Source organism: Prunus mume, linkage group LG7 (genome assembly GCF_029339155.1).
Source record: "Prunus mume cultivar Tortuosa linkage group LG7, ASM2933915v1, whole genome shotgun sequence".
In the NCBI taxonomy this organism is placed as follows: domain Eukaryota; kingdom Viridiplantae; phylum Streptophyta; class Magnoliopsida; order Rosales; family Rosaceae; genus Prunus; species Prunus mume.
Window position 1 is genome coordinate 3,882,951 of NC_142704.1, and position 18,486 is coordinate 3,901,436.

General features: G+C 38.1%; 3 protein-coding genes across 7 annotated transcripts; 1 reads left to right on the forward strand and 2 right to left on the reverse strand.

Annotated features, from left to right (window-relative positions):
• The first annotated feature begins 395 nt into the window (after positions 1 to 395).
• LOC103337772 (protein NLP7-like) lies at positions 396 to 4,791 on the forward strand. 5 transcript variants are annotated; one of them, XM_008240945.2, is made up of 5 exons: positions 396 to 864; positions 1,569 to 2,139; positions 2,332 to 2,379; positions 2,503 to 3,442; positions 3,591 to 4,791. In XM_008240945.2, the coding sequence occupies exons 2-5, from the start codon at positions 1,846 to 1,848 to the stop codon at positions 4,715 to 4,717; spliced, it is 2,409 nt and encodes an 802-aa protein (XP_008239167.2). In that variant the 5' UTR covers positions 396 to 864; positions 1,569 to 1,845; the 3' UTR covers positions 4,718 to 4,791. The 5 variants fall into 5 exon arrangements, with proteins under 5 accessions (XP_008239167.2, XP_088911978.1, XP_088911979.1 ...); XM_089055852.1 differs by lacking the exon at positions 396 to 864 and having other exon boundaries at positions 2,022 to 2,139; positions 2,336 to 2,379; positions 2,475 to 3,442; XM_089055853.1 differs by lacking the exon at positions 396 to 864 and having other exon boundaries at positions 2,022 to 2,139; positions 2,336 to 2,379.
• Positions 4,792 to 5,137: 346 nt separating this feature from the next.
• LOC103337773 (bidirectional sugar transporter SWEET4-like) lies at positions 5,138 to 8,189 on the reverse strand. The gene is made up of 5 exons (XM_008240946.2): positions 7,700 to 8,189; positions 7,557 to 7,593; positions 6,601 to 6,982; positions 5,989 to 6,108; positions 5,138 to 5,691 (listed from the first exon to the last, which is right to left on the reverse strand). The coding sequence occupies exons 1-5, from the start codon at positions 7,740 to 7,742 to the stop codon at positions 5,494 to 5,496; spliced, it is 780 nt and encodes a 259-aa protein (XP_008239168.1). The 5' UTR covers positions 7,743 to 8,189; the 3' UTR covers positions 5,138 to 5,493.
• A 5,200-nt stretch (positions 8,190 to 13,389) lies between these two features.
• On the reverse strand, positions 13,390 to 17,252 carry LOC103337798 (protein KINESIN LIGHT CHAIN-RELATED 1). Its single transcript, XM_008240961.3, has 3 exons — positions 16,249 to 17,252; positions 14,410 to 15,318; positions 13,390 to 13,913 (listed from the first exon to the last, which is right to left on the reverse strand). The coding sequence occupies exons 1-3, from the start codon at positions 16,899 to 16,901 to the stop codon at positions 13,679 to 13,681; spliced, it is 1,797 nt and encodes a 598-aa protein (XP_008239183.3). The 5' UTR covers positions 16,902 to 17,252; the 3' UTR covers positions 13,390 to 13,678.
• Between the last annotated feature and the right edge of the window lie 1,234 nt (positions 17,253 to 18,486).

Below are 18,486 nucleotides of genomic sequence, written 5' to 3' on the forward strand. Positions count from 1 at the left end.
ATGTGACCATGTTATGTGACAAGTGCTATAAACAAAAGAATATATCCCAGATTGCAAGTAATATTCTCTCATAGACATAAATTCTATGTGCGATATTGTCGAAAATGTATCGATAACATGTTAACATATTTTATTGCCGAAATTAATATCGACACATTATAAATGATATATCAACAATTCATTTTTAATAAAGAATGGAGGTCTAAATTATAGCCGGACTTCTCTATTGAATTCATAATTCCACACAAGTCACGCCATGTTACTGCCACCACACCTAAGTAAGTAGTAAAAATAAAGAATAAAAGAAGAGAACAAACAAGTTCCAAGTTGTAGACTTATTTGGCAGTTGATTGCAACAGATGATTATTCCCCGGAATACTTTATCCACTATATTCACTCTCTGGTCTCAACTGCAAGTTGTAAAAAACTTAAAAAACAACTAATGGATTCCATGGAATCACACCTACCCTGCAGATTATTACCATTACTGAATCCTTCTCTTCCTCTCAAAACCTTTCTTCCTAGAGAGACAACTTTCCCAGAAAACGGAAGAAAAATCACTGCTTTCCCAGAAAATGGTCGAGCTAGAAGAGGAAAGCCAAACTCAAGCCATTCCGCCAAAGTCAAAGAACATAGTGGACGACAGAGAAGCTGCTCTCATGGAGTTTGATCTTGACCTCGATGCTTTTTGGCCGTTGGATCCGATTCACTTTCCTTCTAACCCCACGTCCCCTCCTTTGTTCTCGTCCACTGACCAGCCCTGTTCTCCTTTATGGGGTTTTCCTGATGGTGATGCAGATAATGATGATAAGCTCTCTGGACAAGTTGATCAAGCTCTTTCTGACCGTCCTCAATTCAGTTCCTGTGAGTTTTTCATATGGGGTTGTGTTCTTTTGTTTTTTTCTTTCCTGGGTCGATCAGTTTTCTCTGTCTTACCATTGAATTTGGTTTTTCTGAATCAGAAATCTTTTCGAAGTTTGTATGTTCACTGTGATAATCATAGAACTCAGCTGAACAAATCCTTTCCTGGGCAGTGTTTGAAAAATCGGCCTAGGAGGCTAGGCGGTCGTGTCCTTTAAAAAAAAATTATATAAATAGATTTTTTTTCCTGACTTTAAACATTTATTTGGTATTGAGCAATAAAATTGTACTCTTAGAATTAAACAACAAAATAGTTAATGGTCAAAAAGTGTTTCCTTTACTCGTTTCTCAATTCTCTGCAACTAAAGAGACTATACACGGTTATACTGAAAAGGTTGCATTTTTACATTCCTGCTGGGCCAGGAATTGAATTCGGAGACCTTGGTTCCTCTGAAATGAGTTCTCCTTGTTCATTTATCTTTGTTTAATTCTATCTGGTCTGAATATTCTTAGAATTTGAAGTCAAACCATCACAAAAATAAAAAGTTTATGGGAACTTTTGTCTTTTTGGCCTGAAATTCCTAGGAATTGAAAACACATTTCATTGGCTTGACATATTGCTTCAGTTAGCATTTTGCAATTGTTGAGTAGCAGTCAGGAGGTTCACTCATTTGAGTTTTCTCTCATCTAATATCACAAAAATGCAGGTATTCCTGATCCGGGAAGGGAAATACCAAGAGAGAATGAGGACAGAAGAATGCTTACATCCCCTTTTTTGGGACTGGAACCTTTTGAAAATCCCGATGCTTATTGCTTAATTAAAGAAAGATCACTCAAGCTCTGAGACAGCTCAAGGAATTGACTGACCAACATGTTCTAGCTCAGGTTTGGGCACCAGTGAAGAATGGGGGTCGATATGTGCTCACAACGTCAGGGCAACCCTTTGTTCTTGATCCTCATACTAATGGACTTCATCAGTATAGGATGGCTTCTCTGATGTATATGTTTTCTGTAGATGGAGAGAGTGATGGAATGCTTGGGCTCCCTGGCCGTGTTTTCCAGCAAAAATTGCCAGAATGGACCCCGAATGTTCAGTACTACTCCATCAAAGAGTATCCACGGCTTGGTCATGCTCAGCATTACAATGTTCAGGGAACCTTAGCTTTGCCCGTGTTTGAACCCTCTGGACAGACCTGTGTTGGTGTTCTTGAGCTCATAATGACTTCTCCAAAGATCAACTATGCTTCTGAGGTTGATAAAGTTTGCAAAGCACTTGAGGTTGGTTTATTATTTTATTTTCTGAGCATATATTAGCATTAGATATTGTGTCATGCTCTTATTTAAACAAGCTTAGTGTACTGATTTGGTAAATTGATGGCTTTTGTTTTCATTTGAATACTAATACGGTTAAATGAGTGAGCTTCAAACATAAAGAGGTTTGTGAGTGAAAAAATTTCATTTCTCCCGCAGGCAGTAAGTCTGAAAAGTTCAGAGATAAAGGATCATACGAGCATGCAGGTGAGCTGCAATAACAATGTGTGCCTAATTTGGTATTCTTTTGGAACACAAGTAAATATGGATTTCTTCTATCATTTCCTCCTCCATTCTCACAGATATATGCTTGGCACTTCTTGTAACCAGATTCAAATATGCAATGAAGGTCGCCAAACTGCATTGACTGAAATCTTGGAGATACTGACAGTGGTGTGTGAAACTCACAAATTACCACTTGCTCAGACCTGGGTTCCTTGTATGCATCGCAATGTCTTGGCTTATGGTGGTGGCCTGAAGAAGAGCTGTACTAGCTTTGATGGTAGTTGCATGGAACAGGTCTGCATGTCCACAACTGATGCGGCGTTCTACATTGTTGATGCTCCTATGTGGCATTTTCGAGATGCCTGTGTTGAGCATCACTTACAAAAGGGTCAAGGGGTTGCTGGGAGGGCATTTTTGTCCCGTAACGCATGCTTCTGCAGAGACATTACCCAGTTCTGCAAAACTGACTACCCTTTAGTACACTACGCACGCATGTTTAAGTTAACCAGCTGTTTTGCAATCTGCTTACAAAGCACTCGTACTGGAAATGATGATTACATTCTAGAATTTTTTCTTCCCCCGAGCATCACAGACAGTTATGAACAACAAACTTTGTTGGGCTCCTTATTGGCAATAATAAAGAATCATTTCCAGAGTCTCAAGGTTGCTTCTGGAATTATACTTGAAGAGGAAGGGCTTGTCGAAATGGTTCAAGCTTCTGCAAACAAGGGACTTGACTCAAGACTTGAATGTATACGTATACCCTGTTCCGCGGAAACACCACCAGGGCCTGCCATACCTAATGGAGAAGAGATGGTGCAGCTAGATTCATCAAGGCCACAGTTAATGGTGGACTTTGATCCTGCAAATGATGGGAACAATGCTGTTAATGAGGGTGGAGAAAACAATATTTCTTGTCTAGAGAATAAAGACATAAAAAAGAAATCAGAAAAGAAACGAGGAAAAGCAGAGAAATCAATTAGCCTAGAGGTTCTCCAACAATATTTTGCTGGGAGTCTTAAAGATGCTGCTAAGAGCCTTGGAGGTATGCTTATGCACTTAACATATTGTTTCTTACAATTATGCTCATGTTGTCTCAACAAATGCTAAAATCTTTATTTACAAAAAGCTAGTTTTTTTGGTTTCAGTAGGAATTGAGATAAATTGTTCTGAACGAAATTCTTGCTTTGCAGTTTGTCCTACTACAATGAAGCGCATCTGTAGGCATCATGGAATCTCCCGCTGGCCATCTCGCAAGATCAAGAAGGTCAACCATTCTCTCTCTAAGCTACAGCGTGTAATTGAATCAGTCCAAGGTGCTGAAGGAGCATTTGGTTTAACTTCTCTTACTGCAAGTCCACGTTCTGGTGCTGTCGGGTCAATTTCTCGGCCTTATATCTTAAATGGGTCTAATCAGCAAAGCTCACCAAGCTCTAAACCCAGTGAACTTCATGGAGAAAAGAAAGACTCACCCACTCCTACTACACCAGGAAAAGAGGGGCAGGCTTGGATAGAAAATCAGTTGCTAGATGGGGGGATTCTGAGTCAGAAGGAACTTCTTCTGGAACATGGCAGGTTTCTGCTAGACGATGGTAAAGGCTCAAACACATCCAAAACGGGAAGCAGCTCAAGGGAGGCGAGTGCTGGTACCCCTACTTCTCATGGATCATGCCAAGGTAGTCCTGCAAATGGAAATGCGTTGGTAAACAATCCCTTTGTTCCTTCCATCCATGATCAATGCATCGAAGTGAATGGCTTCCCTGAATCAGCAGTTCGACCACCAAAGGAACCGAATTTATCAGTTGCATGCTCAATACCCGATGCTGTGCTGATGACAGATCCCGAAGAACCATGTAGAGGAATGCTAATAGAGGATGCTGGAAGTTCAAAAGATTTGAAAAATCTGTGTCCTCAAGTAGACGCTATGGTGGACGAGCAAGTTCCAGAAGCTTGTCGTACGAACCCCCCATGTTCTGATTCCGCTCTAAAGCCATCCAACACAATGCCACATATCATAGCTAGGCAAGAAATGAAGAGTGTGACCATAAAGGCTACGTATAAAGAAGATATTATTCGGTTTCGTATATCTATGAGTTCTGGTATTGTGGAGCTGAAAGATGAAGTGGCAAAGAGATTAAAACTGGAAATGGGCACATTTGATATCAAATATGTGGATGATGACCTGGAGTGGGTTCTGGTAGCCTGTGATGCAGACCTGCAGGAGTGTATGGAAATTTGTAGATCATTAGGCATAAAAATGATCCGACTCTCGGTTCATGACATTATGTCCAATTTTGGAAGCTCTTGCGGGAGCATGTAGGAATCAGGATTAAATTGTAAATATGTCTGGTAACTCAGTTTAAGTGAGGATATAAGTACTTTTTCTTCTTCTTCTTTTTTTGTCTGACAAGAGTGTAGGTATTGGTTCTTTGAGGTTGCTTCAGTTTTGCCCCCTCATTGCCTCGATTTCAATGTGTTATTTGTTACAGTTGAAAGAAAAATCTCTACGCACATGTCAATCTGTGATTGACATGCAAGTATTTTCTGATATTACCTCCTTTAGCCTCAACATTGCAGCTGTCTGAAGTAACATTTTTAAGAGCTTGGAGCATTAGCTACTCTCTACCACCACCACAAAAAGCGAGAGACTTGTATGTCAAGTGGTGAAGGTGCCTTACAATCAGGCCATTTTTTCGATGCTCCCTCCTTAATATCTCTTGTATTAAAAAAGAAAAATATATCCACAAAACAAAAAGCTGTTTTTTATAAACAAGGCTTCTGCCTTGATCCTTGATCATCATTTCAAGGTAAACATAGATACATGGTCCTCATAGTTCCTGGTACAATTATGAAATTATAATATTTCATATGGCATAAGTATAAAGTCGCTCATGCCAGAGAGTGACACATAAAACCATGTAACCATGTATCTATCGTTATGTAATGGAACTATTTGTACCATAGTGACCATATTGTGGTCTCACACAACACAAACATAGATAAAGTCCGACCTTCATCAAAAACTTATATTTCTTTGATGGGGTCCGCTTGTCCGACTCATTGGACGGCAGCGGAGATGATACACGGCGGAGTTGCTCATGTCCCGTGGTGAGGAGCACTACCATTCTGAGTAGTACTGCCTATCTTTTTGGGTTCATCTCCGTCGGAAACCACCTCTGTCAAACTCACCTGCCTAGCTTTCCTTTCTGCCAACAGTCGCTTTGTATTCTTGTAGTATGTGGCGTAGAGAATCAGCTGGCCCGACCCAAAAAGTAAGCCCAGCCCATTGGGAATCTGAAAATGAACACACCACAGGCCCAATTTATTTTATTTTATTTTTGGGGGAAAATGGGGGCCATAGATCAAACACAAAGAAACTACAAAGATAAAAATTATTTATTCCATGAAGAAAGCCACGTGCATGTTTGCCTTTTCAGGTTTTCCCAGACCCAAAATGAGATAAGCAATAAATGCATGGAAATAAATAATTAGGAAATGTTTTTAATTATTTTAAAATATAAAATTATTTGTCCATTAATTTAGATTTTAGATGGATGGAGAATTATAATAATTAGAGTTTGAGAACTTTACAGTCAAGAAGATGTCGAAACGGATGAGAGCAAATGAAAACCAGGCAAGACCATTGGCAAAGGAAAATAACGAGAGGCAAAACGGCATGAATTCCACACTCTTTGTCGTAATCACCAATTTCTGTCACACACAAAAAACACAATAGAATTAGAATATGATAAAATGAGAAGAAATTTTTTTTTTTGGGTATTTGATATCAATATTTACAGTATTTACTATGGTATTGATAGCCGGTTGATTACTATATTAGTATTAATTTGGTCAATATTTGCTAATATTCAACGTAATATTAGCAATATACTAGGTAGGGCTAGGCTCGTAAGTCGGTTTGATTTTGAGCTAAAACCGATTATTGAACCAGCCAGTCAATTTCTGAATTACTTAACTGACTTATTGGTTCGGTTCGATTTATCAATTGAATTTCAAACAAAAACCTCACCAAATAGGTTGATATGTTCAATTTAATCGGTTTTATCGGTGCAAATGCCCTCCCCTAATACCAGATACTGTAAATTGATACTCATGCAGACAAATCAAAGCCCAAAATGATATATATATATATATATATATAAATGTATAAATGTATTTTAGAAATATGATTAGGGTAATTACCATGACAGCGAGAGGTGAAGCATACATCATGATGTTACATAGAATGCAAACGATGCCCACAATAAGTGACCTCCTCTCGTATGTATGGGCCAAAATGAGAACCGTGAGGACAAGAAGAGCCATGAGCACGAGCTCCACAAGTAAAATCAGCAGCACTTTGAGCCTCTGCTTCTTGTCAGACGCGTAGATGAGGAAGAGGATGATGTAGGAAAGCTCAATGAAAATGGCAGAGCCATTGATGGTCACCACCAGAATACTGTGGGGGTGCACCATAGGCATTCCGTAGAGGGCCCACACCATGCAGTTGGCTAGGGTTGCAAGGTATGGGGCTGGTGAGTATTGCTCCACTGAACCTTTTTTCCATATTCGAACAAAAGTCGGCCTGGAAATGAGAATTATTAGTGTACAGTGTGTTAGGACAAAAATGTTGTTAACTTCAAATATGGGAAAAAGGGATGAGGTTGGAGGTCCTAAATGAGGCAACATATCTTTTATTAATGGTGCTAAATACCCAAATGTGTGCCCTCTATATAATTCAACTTTACTTTTTCATTGGGATAAATATGAGTAAATTCCCCTTCCAACCTTAATTATGGCAAATTACAAATTTAAGATATAATTATGACTACTACCATTTATCTAAAAAGACCGTGATTGTTTGGTGATTGATACCAATTTACTCGAATATGGTTTTGTATCACTAAATATCAAGATGATACTAACAAAATATCGACTAAATATTCACAATATATCGGATACTGTAAATTAGTACCGGTATTAAACCATCTTGAGAAAAACTTAAGATAATGTAAAATCATGCATTTACCAAATTTTGTGTGCAATTCAACAAAATTTTAATACCTGTAAAATTGTTTATATTCTCTGTTTTTTTTTTTTTTTTTTGAAATATCACTCTGCCTTGAAGAATTAAAGAAATGGAGAAGAATCATGCTTACACTGGTGACAGGAACAAAATGAGTGAGATAACGTTTCCTGAAAAATAAGCAAAAATAAAAAAAATTGCCGACATCAAGTTTGAGTCTCAGAAGACAAAGCAATCTATATATACATGAAACTGAAAAGATGCTAATTAACTCACCTATGACACCGACCACGGTTCGAACAACATCTGCAGAAACCATGGCTGTGACTAAATCTAATTAATTAAGCTAACTGAAGAAGAAGGAAGAAGGAAGAAGAAGAAATAGAAAGAAAGAAATAAGGTGATGAAACTAGATGAGCTGAAAGGAGAGTGAGATGCAAGGAAGGAAGGAGAAAATGAGGAGAGGAGGATTGTCTTGTATAGTTTCGGTAGTTTGGATAGTAATTTGTAACCCTCTGAGCTGTTAGGTCACTTGCATGGCATGTATTGGGTGGTGCAACTTATAGCAACACATGTAAGAGGATCAAGTGCCCCTTAAACGGTGGATTAAGGGAATAATGCCCTTCATCCAAAGGATGAGAGAGAGAGAGAGAGAGAGAGAGAGAGAGTTTGCATTTGACTTTGGCACTACCTTCAAGATTCTCAGAACCCTAACGTTAAAAGACTCTGCTAGCAAACGTTACAGCGCTTAGAAAGCGACTTTTTTATAATAAAAAATTCTCAGAGGCTTTTTCACAGATTTAGAGCCATTATCCATTGCCTTCCCTCTGAATCCATTATTTGGGTGCATTTTTGCTATTTGGGTCCACAAAAGTCCAGTTATTAGATAATTGCTTGATTTTTTTGTGCAAATTTACAGTGATTAAAATTCACATTTTCTATTATTTAGAGGAAGCAGTAGGTTTCAATTCCATTTAACTGAAAAGAATATGTACAAAAGAGCATGAAAAAGTGGCATCGTTAAAATCTTCCGGAGAAAAACTACGTGGGATAAAAAATTCACATTTTTTACTTTTATAAAGAAAATATATATTAATTTTTGTGCCACATAGCTAGCTAGCTGGGTAGCCAAGTTTAGTTGGTGCAATTTTTGATGGTACATCTTAGATCAGATGCTCCATATAATTACGGATTTGGCTTTCTTTTTTATATATTTTATTTTCTTCTAAGAATAATTGTGAGCAGAGCAGGTGGGTCATAGATTTTTTGTTTTTTTTCAATAACTGGACGGCCATCGACTTCTTTTAAAAAAATAATATTCCAATTTATCACTGGTGAAAAGGCAGAAATTAAATTCGAGAGGTCCACATGAAGTACAATGGTGGGTGACAAGTGAGTCACACCGTCTAAGTTCGAATGTGAGTTGGTCATGCATTCAATTGACGTTGCCTATTATTGATCATGATATCTTATCTTTGTTAAGTAATTTAATTAGCATCAAGTTCAACACAAAAGCAGTTCTAATAATTTAATTATAAGAGATGTGATAAGTAAATAGGGTTAATTATAGTTTAGTACAATGTGGTTACACTCTGAAGACATGTTAATCCTTATATTTTCAATTTTTATAATTAGATATTCCGGTCTTTTAAATTTGTGTTTCCGTCGTTAGGATTTCCGTCAGATCTCACAATTAGTTACCTAGGTGGCATTATAAGGCCACATCTTCGCTTTTTTTACTTTTATATATATATATATATATATATTAACTTGATCTTGATTTGTAGCACGGGGGACATATAATCTGGCCAAAAAGAACTAATATCAGATACACAGGCATCAAGATTTCAGTTAAAGTGAGTGAGCCAGCAGTCCAAAACACGACTGATAACAGATACATATAGACTAATTAGGTCACCCTGTCCACCGAATCGACCTGAAAGCAGTCCAAAAATTTGAAAGACAGTTAACTATCTTTTTCGTTGAAACTGTTGGAATTTACTTTTCTTTTTTTGTGTGTGTGCGCGCGCGTGCGTGGAGGTTTTGTAATAATTTTTAAAGGTAGGCCTAATGGCCAATGTCCAACGCCGATTTGCATGAATAATTCTCTCTGCTTTGATACGATTCTGTTCATCAAATCATTCAGAAGGTGCCCTGCTACGTGCACAAAACAGAGAAATTGCACCAGTATTATATATAATTCCACTCTCCCTTCGATCACGATGGTAATATTCTAATGTGAATTGATGCATGTTTTGGTTTAAATTATATGTTTGAATTGGATTTCGATTCATATTCATCTAACCCTTTATGAAGGTGAACAAAAAAAGGCCTATGGATTTCGATTCATATTCATTTAGCCATTATTTACATATTATAATAATATATATGAAGTGCATTTGGATTATTTGAAGAACCCTTTTTGACTTTCAGTGCACCCCTGTCAATCTATGGCACCGTGCCACTGCCACCAGTGACGTAGAGTCACGGGTTTTTTCTATTATAAATGGTTCATGCCTTTCGTGGAAGCTTCTATTATTAAACCCAAAAACTGGTGAAATGTATGGATATTTTAATTTTTTACCCAAAAGAGTGGGAAAATAAATCACTGGATATCACTCCTCAGCTTATAATTACAGTTCTAATCTAAGCACTTCTGGCCGACAGCCCAACCCTAGCGAAAGGCTATTTAGGTCAAGAAATGCAACTTCAGCGGTACAAAACAGCCCAGGCAAGGCGTGGGCTCCATTAAGCCCTGGTAAGTCCGAAGTCAAGAACAGCCCGAGCTGTTGCATGAGGGTTGTGATGTCAGTAAAAAATTTATTTAAAAAAATAAAAAAAATTCAGAATTTTTAAAAAATAAATACCTAGTCATATTCTCCATTTCCCACACCAAAATTCTATACAAATTCCTCTCCTCATAACTCATGTGAATAGTGGTTGCCCTTGGGTTGTCATGGCAATGAGTAAAAAACCAACAAAAAAATTGCTATGACAAGCACTGTTCATGTGAATACTAACAACTCTTGCCTTCCTTTGCTTTTTGCCACGGCAAATGGGTGGAAATGCTCTAAGAGTACTCCATCGGTGGATTTTAACATGACAAAGGGCCCCTGGTGGCAAAACCTGTCCCACCAAGCATTTCCAGCCTGGGCGGAGGTGGGGTCCACCAAGACTGGGCAAGCCGCAAGCCCAAAGGCAAGATCATCCCGAGCTGCTGCCTAAAGGCACTAACGTCAGTGAATAAATTTAATGTCTTCTAACGCTACCGTGTGTGCATTATGCCAGCAAACACCAAACAAAAAGTGGTGTGCGCCACGTGGCATTTCCTGGGGAGTCCGATGCAAATTTTTTTTTCCTTCATCCAAAAAATATCAAAAAATAAATACCTAACAATATTCTTCACTTTCCAAACCAAAACTTCATACAAATTCCTCTTCTCATATCATAAGTATAAATAAAATTTATCTTATCAAAATTAATCTGATAAGTATAAATAAAATTAAGGGAGTTTCACTAAAACACCCAAAATGGGAGCTGAAATTATATAAAAAGCCCAACACCTAAAACACTTTATAAACACACCCAAAACCCATCATTACACACACTCAAAACCCATTTATAAACACACCCAAAAAATATACAATTGTTGACTTTGTGGTTGATTTTGGGTGTGTTTCTATGTTTAAATAGTGTTTGAGTTTTTTTATAAATACATGTCTAGAATTGGGTTTATTTATAAATTTGATCTCATGTCAACAATGATTACTCTTGAGTTGCCATGACAATGGGTGGGAAAACACAAAAAAAATATATATATATATATATATATATATTGATAGACACAATCCATATAAATAGTAACATCCCTTTCTTGCCCTTATCTTTTACCATGACAAATGGATGAAAGCTCTAAAGCCCCTAGTAGCCAATTTTGAAAGATTAGGATCATCTGCTAATCTTTTTGGTACTAATTTTGTGCTTTTGAATATAAATAATTCCGTTTCTTGTTTAAAATATGAGTGTTTTAGATTTAGGGTTTAGTGTTTATGATTTATATTCAACAAGTAATAACTAGAAAAGAAAAAAAAAAGTCTAAAGTGACCTAGCTTTAAACTTAGACATACAATCAACACCATACAAAAGCTTCCACAGAGAATTCAAACTCAACTTTGACACTTACTAATTGTCTCTTGAATGATGGAAGAGGGAAATTGGGAAGAACAATGCAATCTTTTGAGTCTCATGCAGAAGTTTAGCCACACAAATGCATCCAAAATCAACCTACTCATCATGCAGACCAATGGTTAAGTCACAGCACATACATACATTTGAGACATCAACTAGTGGCAGAAGAATTGAGTCTCTATCAACAAACCGGCAGTGTTTCAAATCAATGGCAAGGCTTGCATTTGCATATTAGGCCGGCATAGGGTTTGATGCGAACATATTCCTTTCATCTGTGAGATTAATGATGTATATATCTATCTGTCTGATGAATCAAATTCTGATAAAGACTAATATTTGGACTGACATGAAGGAGGAAAGATGGGACATGACTTTGTGTACAAAGAAAGTGCGAGGCTCAAAAATTTACAGCACCAAAAAGAAAAAAGAATTGGCAAATATTTCATTTCAAGTCAAGTCATAGACATATATATATAAATATTATATTCTACCATGTCGATGACCTATGGCCCCTTGTAGTGTATTATGGAACTACGTACCTTTTCTCCTAATCACTACCTTCAAATTCTTGTTCTTTGTTATCTTAATATCTAAATGAGGAATAATATTTTCTCTTCATCACTCAAGTATTTCATGCCAAGGTGTTGATGGACCCAATATAAGGCCAATGCTCATCTAATTTCATTTGTCAAAATGTTGGCACGTAATACTTTCGAATAACGCTAGGTTCGTCAAATTTATTACCAAATATGTTTATCGAACATTATGCCTTGTGCATTAGGTATAAATGATGTTACAATGTAGGCTCTCGGATTTGAGCAAGTGACAACATTATTCGGTGAGCGTATTGGTGCTGAAAAAAACTTACCTAAGGTGTCTAATAATTGATGAGAACCTTGAATTCTTTTATTTATTTTGTGTCTTTAATTATTCTCCTTTTCAAGTTGTCACATTAAAGAGAAGTCTTTGCTTTAATTGGGTTGCCATCAACCCATTAATCCCATATACCTCTTCAGCCGAAATGGCCCAGGAGCTATTTGCTTGATCCAGAGAATTAATATTGCACGAGTATTTTATATCTTGTCTGTCATAAAGAGCTGAGAATATGATTCAGTACAAATAATGGAGACCTGATTCTTAAGGAAACTGGTATTATAATGAGTGCTCGCATTTCCTGGCAAAATCATGGGCACCAATAAGTGATGTGATTTCGATTAAGGTGGTATACAAACACAAGTTGGGAAACAAAGCAAGAATGTGTCTTAAAGTTATTCAAAGTCTGACAATTAATCATTCTTATATGAAGAGGGCATATGTATTTTAAAACTTCACGTCTGTAAGTGATTTCTGACTGTGTATTATTAGAAATTGATATTTAAGTGGGTGATTATTGACTGTAAATCATTGAAAACCAACATTTGATCAATAGTTAGAAATCGCCTACACATGCGCGGTACATAGACCTTGCAAAATCCGTCTCCCTGAATAATACTAGAGAAAAAAGAAAAAAAAAAGTTCTTTAATTTGAAGTTGCCTAAAGTTGTGCTCACCCAAACATCAATTTGGGCAAAAGTGTCCATTGGTAAACTTTCTCAATGTTTTAAAATTAGTCAAGTCTGGTCCGTTTATTGATCCTCTAAAGTCTGAGGTCTACATGTACAACATCGCAGATGCAACTCGAAGATTTTCTTTGGGCTCTGCACTGCTGGGTGGCAGATGCTGGGTTGGATATTTTGTAGAGAGTACTGAGATGCTTGAAAAATGTAAGAACTCGAGAATGAGAGGGGAAAACATACATGTGAATTTTATTCACTCAAATGCATATTTTTCTTTTCAGTGAACAGCTTCAAGCTTACAATGCAGACATTCAATAAAACATTATCAGAGAAGGAAAAAAAAAATTGAGAGAAATTCAAAACTCGAGAAACAGAAAACCTCGCCAAATTAAAACTTCAAGCCTATACATGATCTTGATCTATGTTACAGAATGTGCAAGTGCAGGAGAGCAGAAAGAAATGGAAGTGGAGATCTTTTTCTTTTGAATAAAATCTTGCCGGGTTTTTCCTTTCAAAGTCTGAAGCCCAAGCCACCCCACCTCTTTGTGCCCTCTTTCTTCGTCTTCTTCGAGTTTGGATCAATAAGGTTTTCCAGTGACTTTGCTTTTCTGTCTCGGGTCCTACCTGCTTCTTTCAGAAGCTCAGTTAGTCTTCTCTTCTCATCTTCGAAATCAGGATTTGCAATTCCGAGCTTTTCTTCTCGCAGTTTAAGGACATACTCCAAAATTTCAATTGCATCTTCAACTCTGAAAAAGATCCACAAAAGATTTGTTAACAACTGAATTTTCAAGGCATAATAATCAAGTTCCTACATTTATCAGTGGCACTGGCACATTCTCGGTAAACACACATAGAATACTTGGCATAATAAAAGCAAAAGGGGCAAAGAAAATTATGTTTCCAGACTATGCAAATGATGTAAACCTGGAAGACAGACATGACTGAGGCAGTCAAAAAACCTCATTCAAGGCCAGTAACAAGATATGATAAAAGTCTGGAAAATGGATTGCAATCCACTAGTGCCAATTGTTGGGGATATGCAGGTGCTAACACCCAATTCCTGACTATCAACACCCTGGCTACAAGGGTCATACGCATTTTTCCGATTCTAAAGAAGATGAGCAACAAAGGGACAACCCATATAGAACAAAATAATAGCTTTTGCATGGAGTGTTCAAGCAAATGAGAAACATGCTACCATCTTGAGCCAAAAAAATGCAAGCAGAGGACTCAATATATTACCTCCCCATAGCATCATAGGTTGCAGCGAGATTGCTATATACTCCAAGAGTATCTTGATGACAAGGACCACACTCTTGTTCTAATATCCCCCTCGCTTCTTCAAACAACTCAGCAGCCTCATCTATCTTGAACAACTGTACACAAGCCAATCCCATCTGGTTCAGCACAACCCCAAAGAAAGGCGACTTCTTCTCTCCACTAGCTCTAAGTTTCACTATAGCACTCTCAAAAGAGCTCCTTGCTTCTTCATATCTCCCAAGCATGCAAAACATCACTCCCATCCGTGCTTCTATTCCAGCAATTGTGCTTTGCTGTCCTGGTTTATCCTCCAACAACTTCATCGCCTTCTGCAACAGCTTTAGTGCCTCCTCAGGCTCATCCATGGATTCATAAATGGCTGAAATTTCAGTCAACCCACCAGAAATCTCTTCTGCCGTTGTTCCAGGCACAGGCTTCACATATATCCTCAGGGAATTCTCACAATATGATTTGGACTCTCGGATCTTTCCGGTTCTATGATATAGGTCAGCAAGGCGAACAAAGACAGAGGCAACCGAAGGGTGGTTGTCGCCCTTTGATGACTTTAAAACAGTGAGTGCCTTCTGATAAGAGAAGACGGCCTCATCAAAGCGACAAAGAGACATGTAAATGTTACCTATGCTGACATCAATAGCAGCAACCTCATTTTCTTGCCCATTTGCAATCATTGCCATGCTGGCAAGGACAAGATGTTCAAGTGCTGATTCATAATCTCCCTTTGCCTCACATATGAGAGCCATCAGCCGGCGGTCAGCTGCCTCTTCAAGAGATGCTGGTTCACTATGAGCACGGTGAATTTCAAGAGTTTTCTTGCACAATTCTTCTGCTCTTTCAAACTGCATTGCTTGGACATGGGCCTCAGCTAAATATCTGCATATCCAACACCGGTTCACTTAAAATTCAATTACTCTAACTTTATTTCAAGCCATCACTAAAATTAGCTTAGTTCACTTGAAGAATTTAAGCATTCACTTCAAAAAATATTAACCCAAAAAGAAAAAGACACAAGACACACTCTGGGAAGCAAAACACTTGCACAACTATAATTGATACGTGGTTGATACCATTGCATCTTTAACTGGTAGCTGATTTCATAAAAGGCCCTTAAGAATCTATCCCTTTCTCCAGGGTAGATACCTGAAAACAACACTGTGTCAAGTCAATGTTTATGCCATGTATCCCAGGTGTTTCATTTCAACTTAAGCATTTCAGGAAAAGAAAGCCTTATTCTGTCCCGCCAAATTCAGTTCATATTTGCATCAACCCATATTACATGCAAATGTTTCCAAAACTTATCAATTTGGAAATGAGTTTAACAAACATGAACACCAAGGTCAATTACGCAATGAGCTTAACAATATGCTAACCTCAAGTTACAGTCAACCAATCAGTTCAATTTCTCGATTTTGCTCCAGTTTAAATAAAACTTATTTATCTTTGTTTCCTTCACATTTGGTCAAATTTGATTGTGTTCTACATTTCAAGGCCCAAATTTTCAGCCGGCATAATAAACACTGGCAGAAACTATTAACAAATTCTCCAGATTTGGCTACGCATTCTACCATAATTCTCTACCGAGTTTTTTAAACCGCACTATATATCTTCCATCTTTGACCCATTATCCAAAGAAATCTCAAACAAAAACCATTAATATTACTTCTACAAGAGAAAATAAAATAAAAGAACTAATCTTTTCAGCAATCTCCAAACAATTAAACCGATCCCTATAAGCACACACAAAAACCCATGCACGCAACCCACAAAATTGAAAATAAAAGTAAAAAGCAGCGAAATTTAGACCTGCAAGTTTCACCAACTCTGGGATCAGTGTCACCCAAAGCCTCGATCTGGATCTTCAAGCCCTCCTCATAGCACTCAATGGACCGGTCCACCTGTCCCAGCATCGAGTACGTGTCCCCCAGCTGCATGTGCCCCGAGAACGCCGCGAGCGCGTGATCCGAACCTCTCTGAACCTCGGGTACCCGAATCGCCCGGTCCAGAACCGGAACTGCTTCCTCGAACCGACCTAAGCTACAGTATATAGCCGCCAGCACGTGCAAGCTCATCGCTAGGTCCAGGCTGGGCTCGCCTTCGACGGCGCACCGCTCGAACGACTTGGAGGCCCGGACCGCATAGTCCAAAGCCTTGTTCGGGCCTTCGCCGGAGGCGATGGTGTCTCGAGCCAGCTTGAGGAGAAACGGGCCGAGATCCGGGTTGTCGAGTGAGGCATCGGCGAGAATCGGGTCGGGGGAAGCGGGTTGGGGCTTCTTAGATCGGGTGGGTGAGGGTTTGGATCGGGAGGGGGACGGGGATGGCGGTTTTTTATGGTGGGGCGAGGGGGTTTTGGAAATTGGGGCGGGTTCGGATCTTTGGGGCTGGGGTTGGGGATCCGGGACTGAGATTCGGAGCGGGGTGGAGTCGGGCGGGGTTTTGACGGAGACCAAACCCGGCATCTTCGCTGAACAAGAAGAAGAAGAGAGCTTGTGAATTGTAGAGAGAGAGAGAGAGAGAGAGAGAGAGAGAGAGAGTTTGGGTTTGATGAATAAAACAGAGAAACAGAGTGTGTTTTGGGTTAATGATGTAATTAAGTCAAGTTAATTAAAGGATTAGAACTTGCTACCATGCTCAACAAACTGATTAGTGTGGAGTGGATTTAATTATCTGAGACCGACGACTGTGGAGGAAAGAGAAAGTCACAGGAAGAGAGAGAGAGAGAGAGAAGAGAGTTGAAGATGCAGATCAGACGTCTCTCTAGACTGTGCTGGCAAAGTGTGATGGAGGTGGTGGTGGTGGTGGTTGGTTTCAGTTTATTTTTTGCGCGGGGTAAAATAGTAACTTCGACATCGGCTTTGTCCCACCGTTGGCAGCTTCTTACTGGAGGCAAGCGAATTAAATGATTGTACCGTTGTAGCAGACGCGTGGCGCTGCGTTACTGGTGTAAGGCCATGCTATTTTTTTTCCTTTTTTTTAATTTACAAGGGCCATGCTATTTATATTGTGATCTTATAATACAAGTAGAATCATGCCTGCTTAATTTGCAGTTATAATTTACTCTTTTAACTTTTGCCACTTTAAAAGTATCTCCAACAGCCTAAAAAGCTTTGAAATTCTAAAATAGGGGAGTCACGTCAAAAAAACTCTCTTCAACAACTTATTCAACCTCAGTCATTAAACCTACCTATTTCTCCCTCTTTAGTACTGGTACGTTGACTTTCGCCCTTCAAACATTTAATTTTACTTTGAAAAAACAAAACCTACCTTGAAAATGTTAAAAACATGCATTTTTTTCTTTTTATATAATAAATACAAACATTTTTCACATGTTTTCATTTTTTTCCATGATATTGCATTCATTGAATTGAAGAGTCTATTGGAGCAAAAATTATTCATGTAGCAAATAAGGCTATTCAAATTACCACGTAAATCAACAAACTTCAATTTGAAGTGTTTTATTTGTTACTACAGTTAGAGACGTTCTTAGAGCATCCACAATCATGCTCTCTATTTTCAGTTAAATTTTCGCTAAAAACATATAAAAGTTATTTTATGAACTCTCTATAAAATTTAAACTTTAATCGTGTTCTCTAGTTTAGGAAGTCATAGATGTTATAACTCTTTTTTGATTGGTCCATCTTTATTAAAAAAATAAAATAAAAAATAGTTAGCATTAAATAAAGGTTTGAAATACTCAATAAATAAATGTGGCATTAAATTATAGGGAGCCACTAGGAGTCCTTTCTCTCTCCTCAGATTTAGGAGTTTATTGAGGTCTCTCTATTTTAGGAGGTTGATAAGGAGCATGGTTGGAGTTGTATTTTTACAATTCCTCCCTAAAATTTGTCTAAGGAGGTGGTTTAAGGAACCCATTGTGGATGCTCTTAGTCTTAGTTAGCAATAGTTTTTGAACTACAACCTAGCTTATCAATTTTCTCCTGGAATTTGATTGTTTAGATTTTGTAATCGTCAAATTATATATGACCATTTCCGTGTTATTGATTCTTTCAATCAACTTCCTCCGATTTGTGTGTTAGATAGGAG

Bases quoted from the DNA above. Each gene is read 5' to 3' on its own strand.
- LOC103337798 (XM_008240961.3), bottom strand. From the start codon at position 16,901: ATGCCGGGTTTGGTCTCCGTCAAAACCCCGCCCGACTCCACCCCGCTC. The intron at 15,319-16,248 runs GTCTAAATTTCG...TTGGATATGCAG, and splicing joins AGAGTTGGTGAAACTTGCAG to ATATTTAGCTGAGGCCCATG. The intron at 13,914-14,409 runs GTAATATATTGA...GATCTTTTTCAG, and splicing joins ACCTATGATGCTATGGGGAG to AGTTGAAGATGCAATTGAAA.
- LOC103337773 (XM_008240946.2), bottom strand. From the start codon at position 7,742: ATGGTTTCTGCAGATGTTGTTCGAACCGTGGTCGGTGTCATAG. The intron at 6,983-7,556 runs GTAAGCATGATT...TCTCATTTCCAG, and splicing joins ATTTTGTTCCTGTCACCAGT to GCCGACTTTTGTTCGAATAT. The intron at 6,109-6,600 runs GTAATTACCCTA...TGTGTGTGACAG, and splicing joins CTTCACCTCTCGCTGTCATG to AAATTGGTGATTACGACAAA.
- LOC103337772 (XM_008240945.2), top strand. From the start codon at position 1,846: ATGGCTTCTCTGATGTATATGTTTTCTGTAGATGGAGAGAGTGATGGA. The intron at 2,380-2,502 runs GTGAGCTGCAAT...TCTTGTAACCAG, and splicing joins AGGATCATACGAGCATGCAG to ATTCAAATATGCAATGAAGG. The intron at 3,443-3,590 runs GTATGCTTATGC...CTTGCTTTGCAG, and splicing joins TGCTGCTAAGAGCCTTGGAG to TTTGTCCTACTACAATGAAG.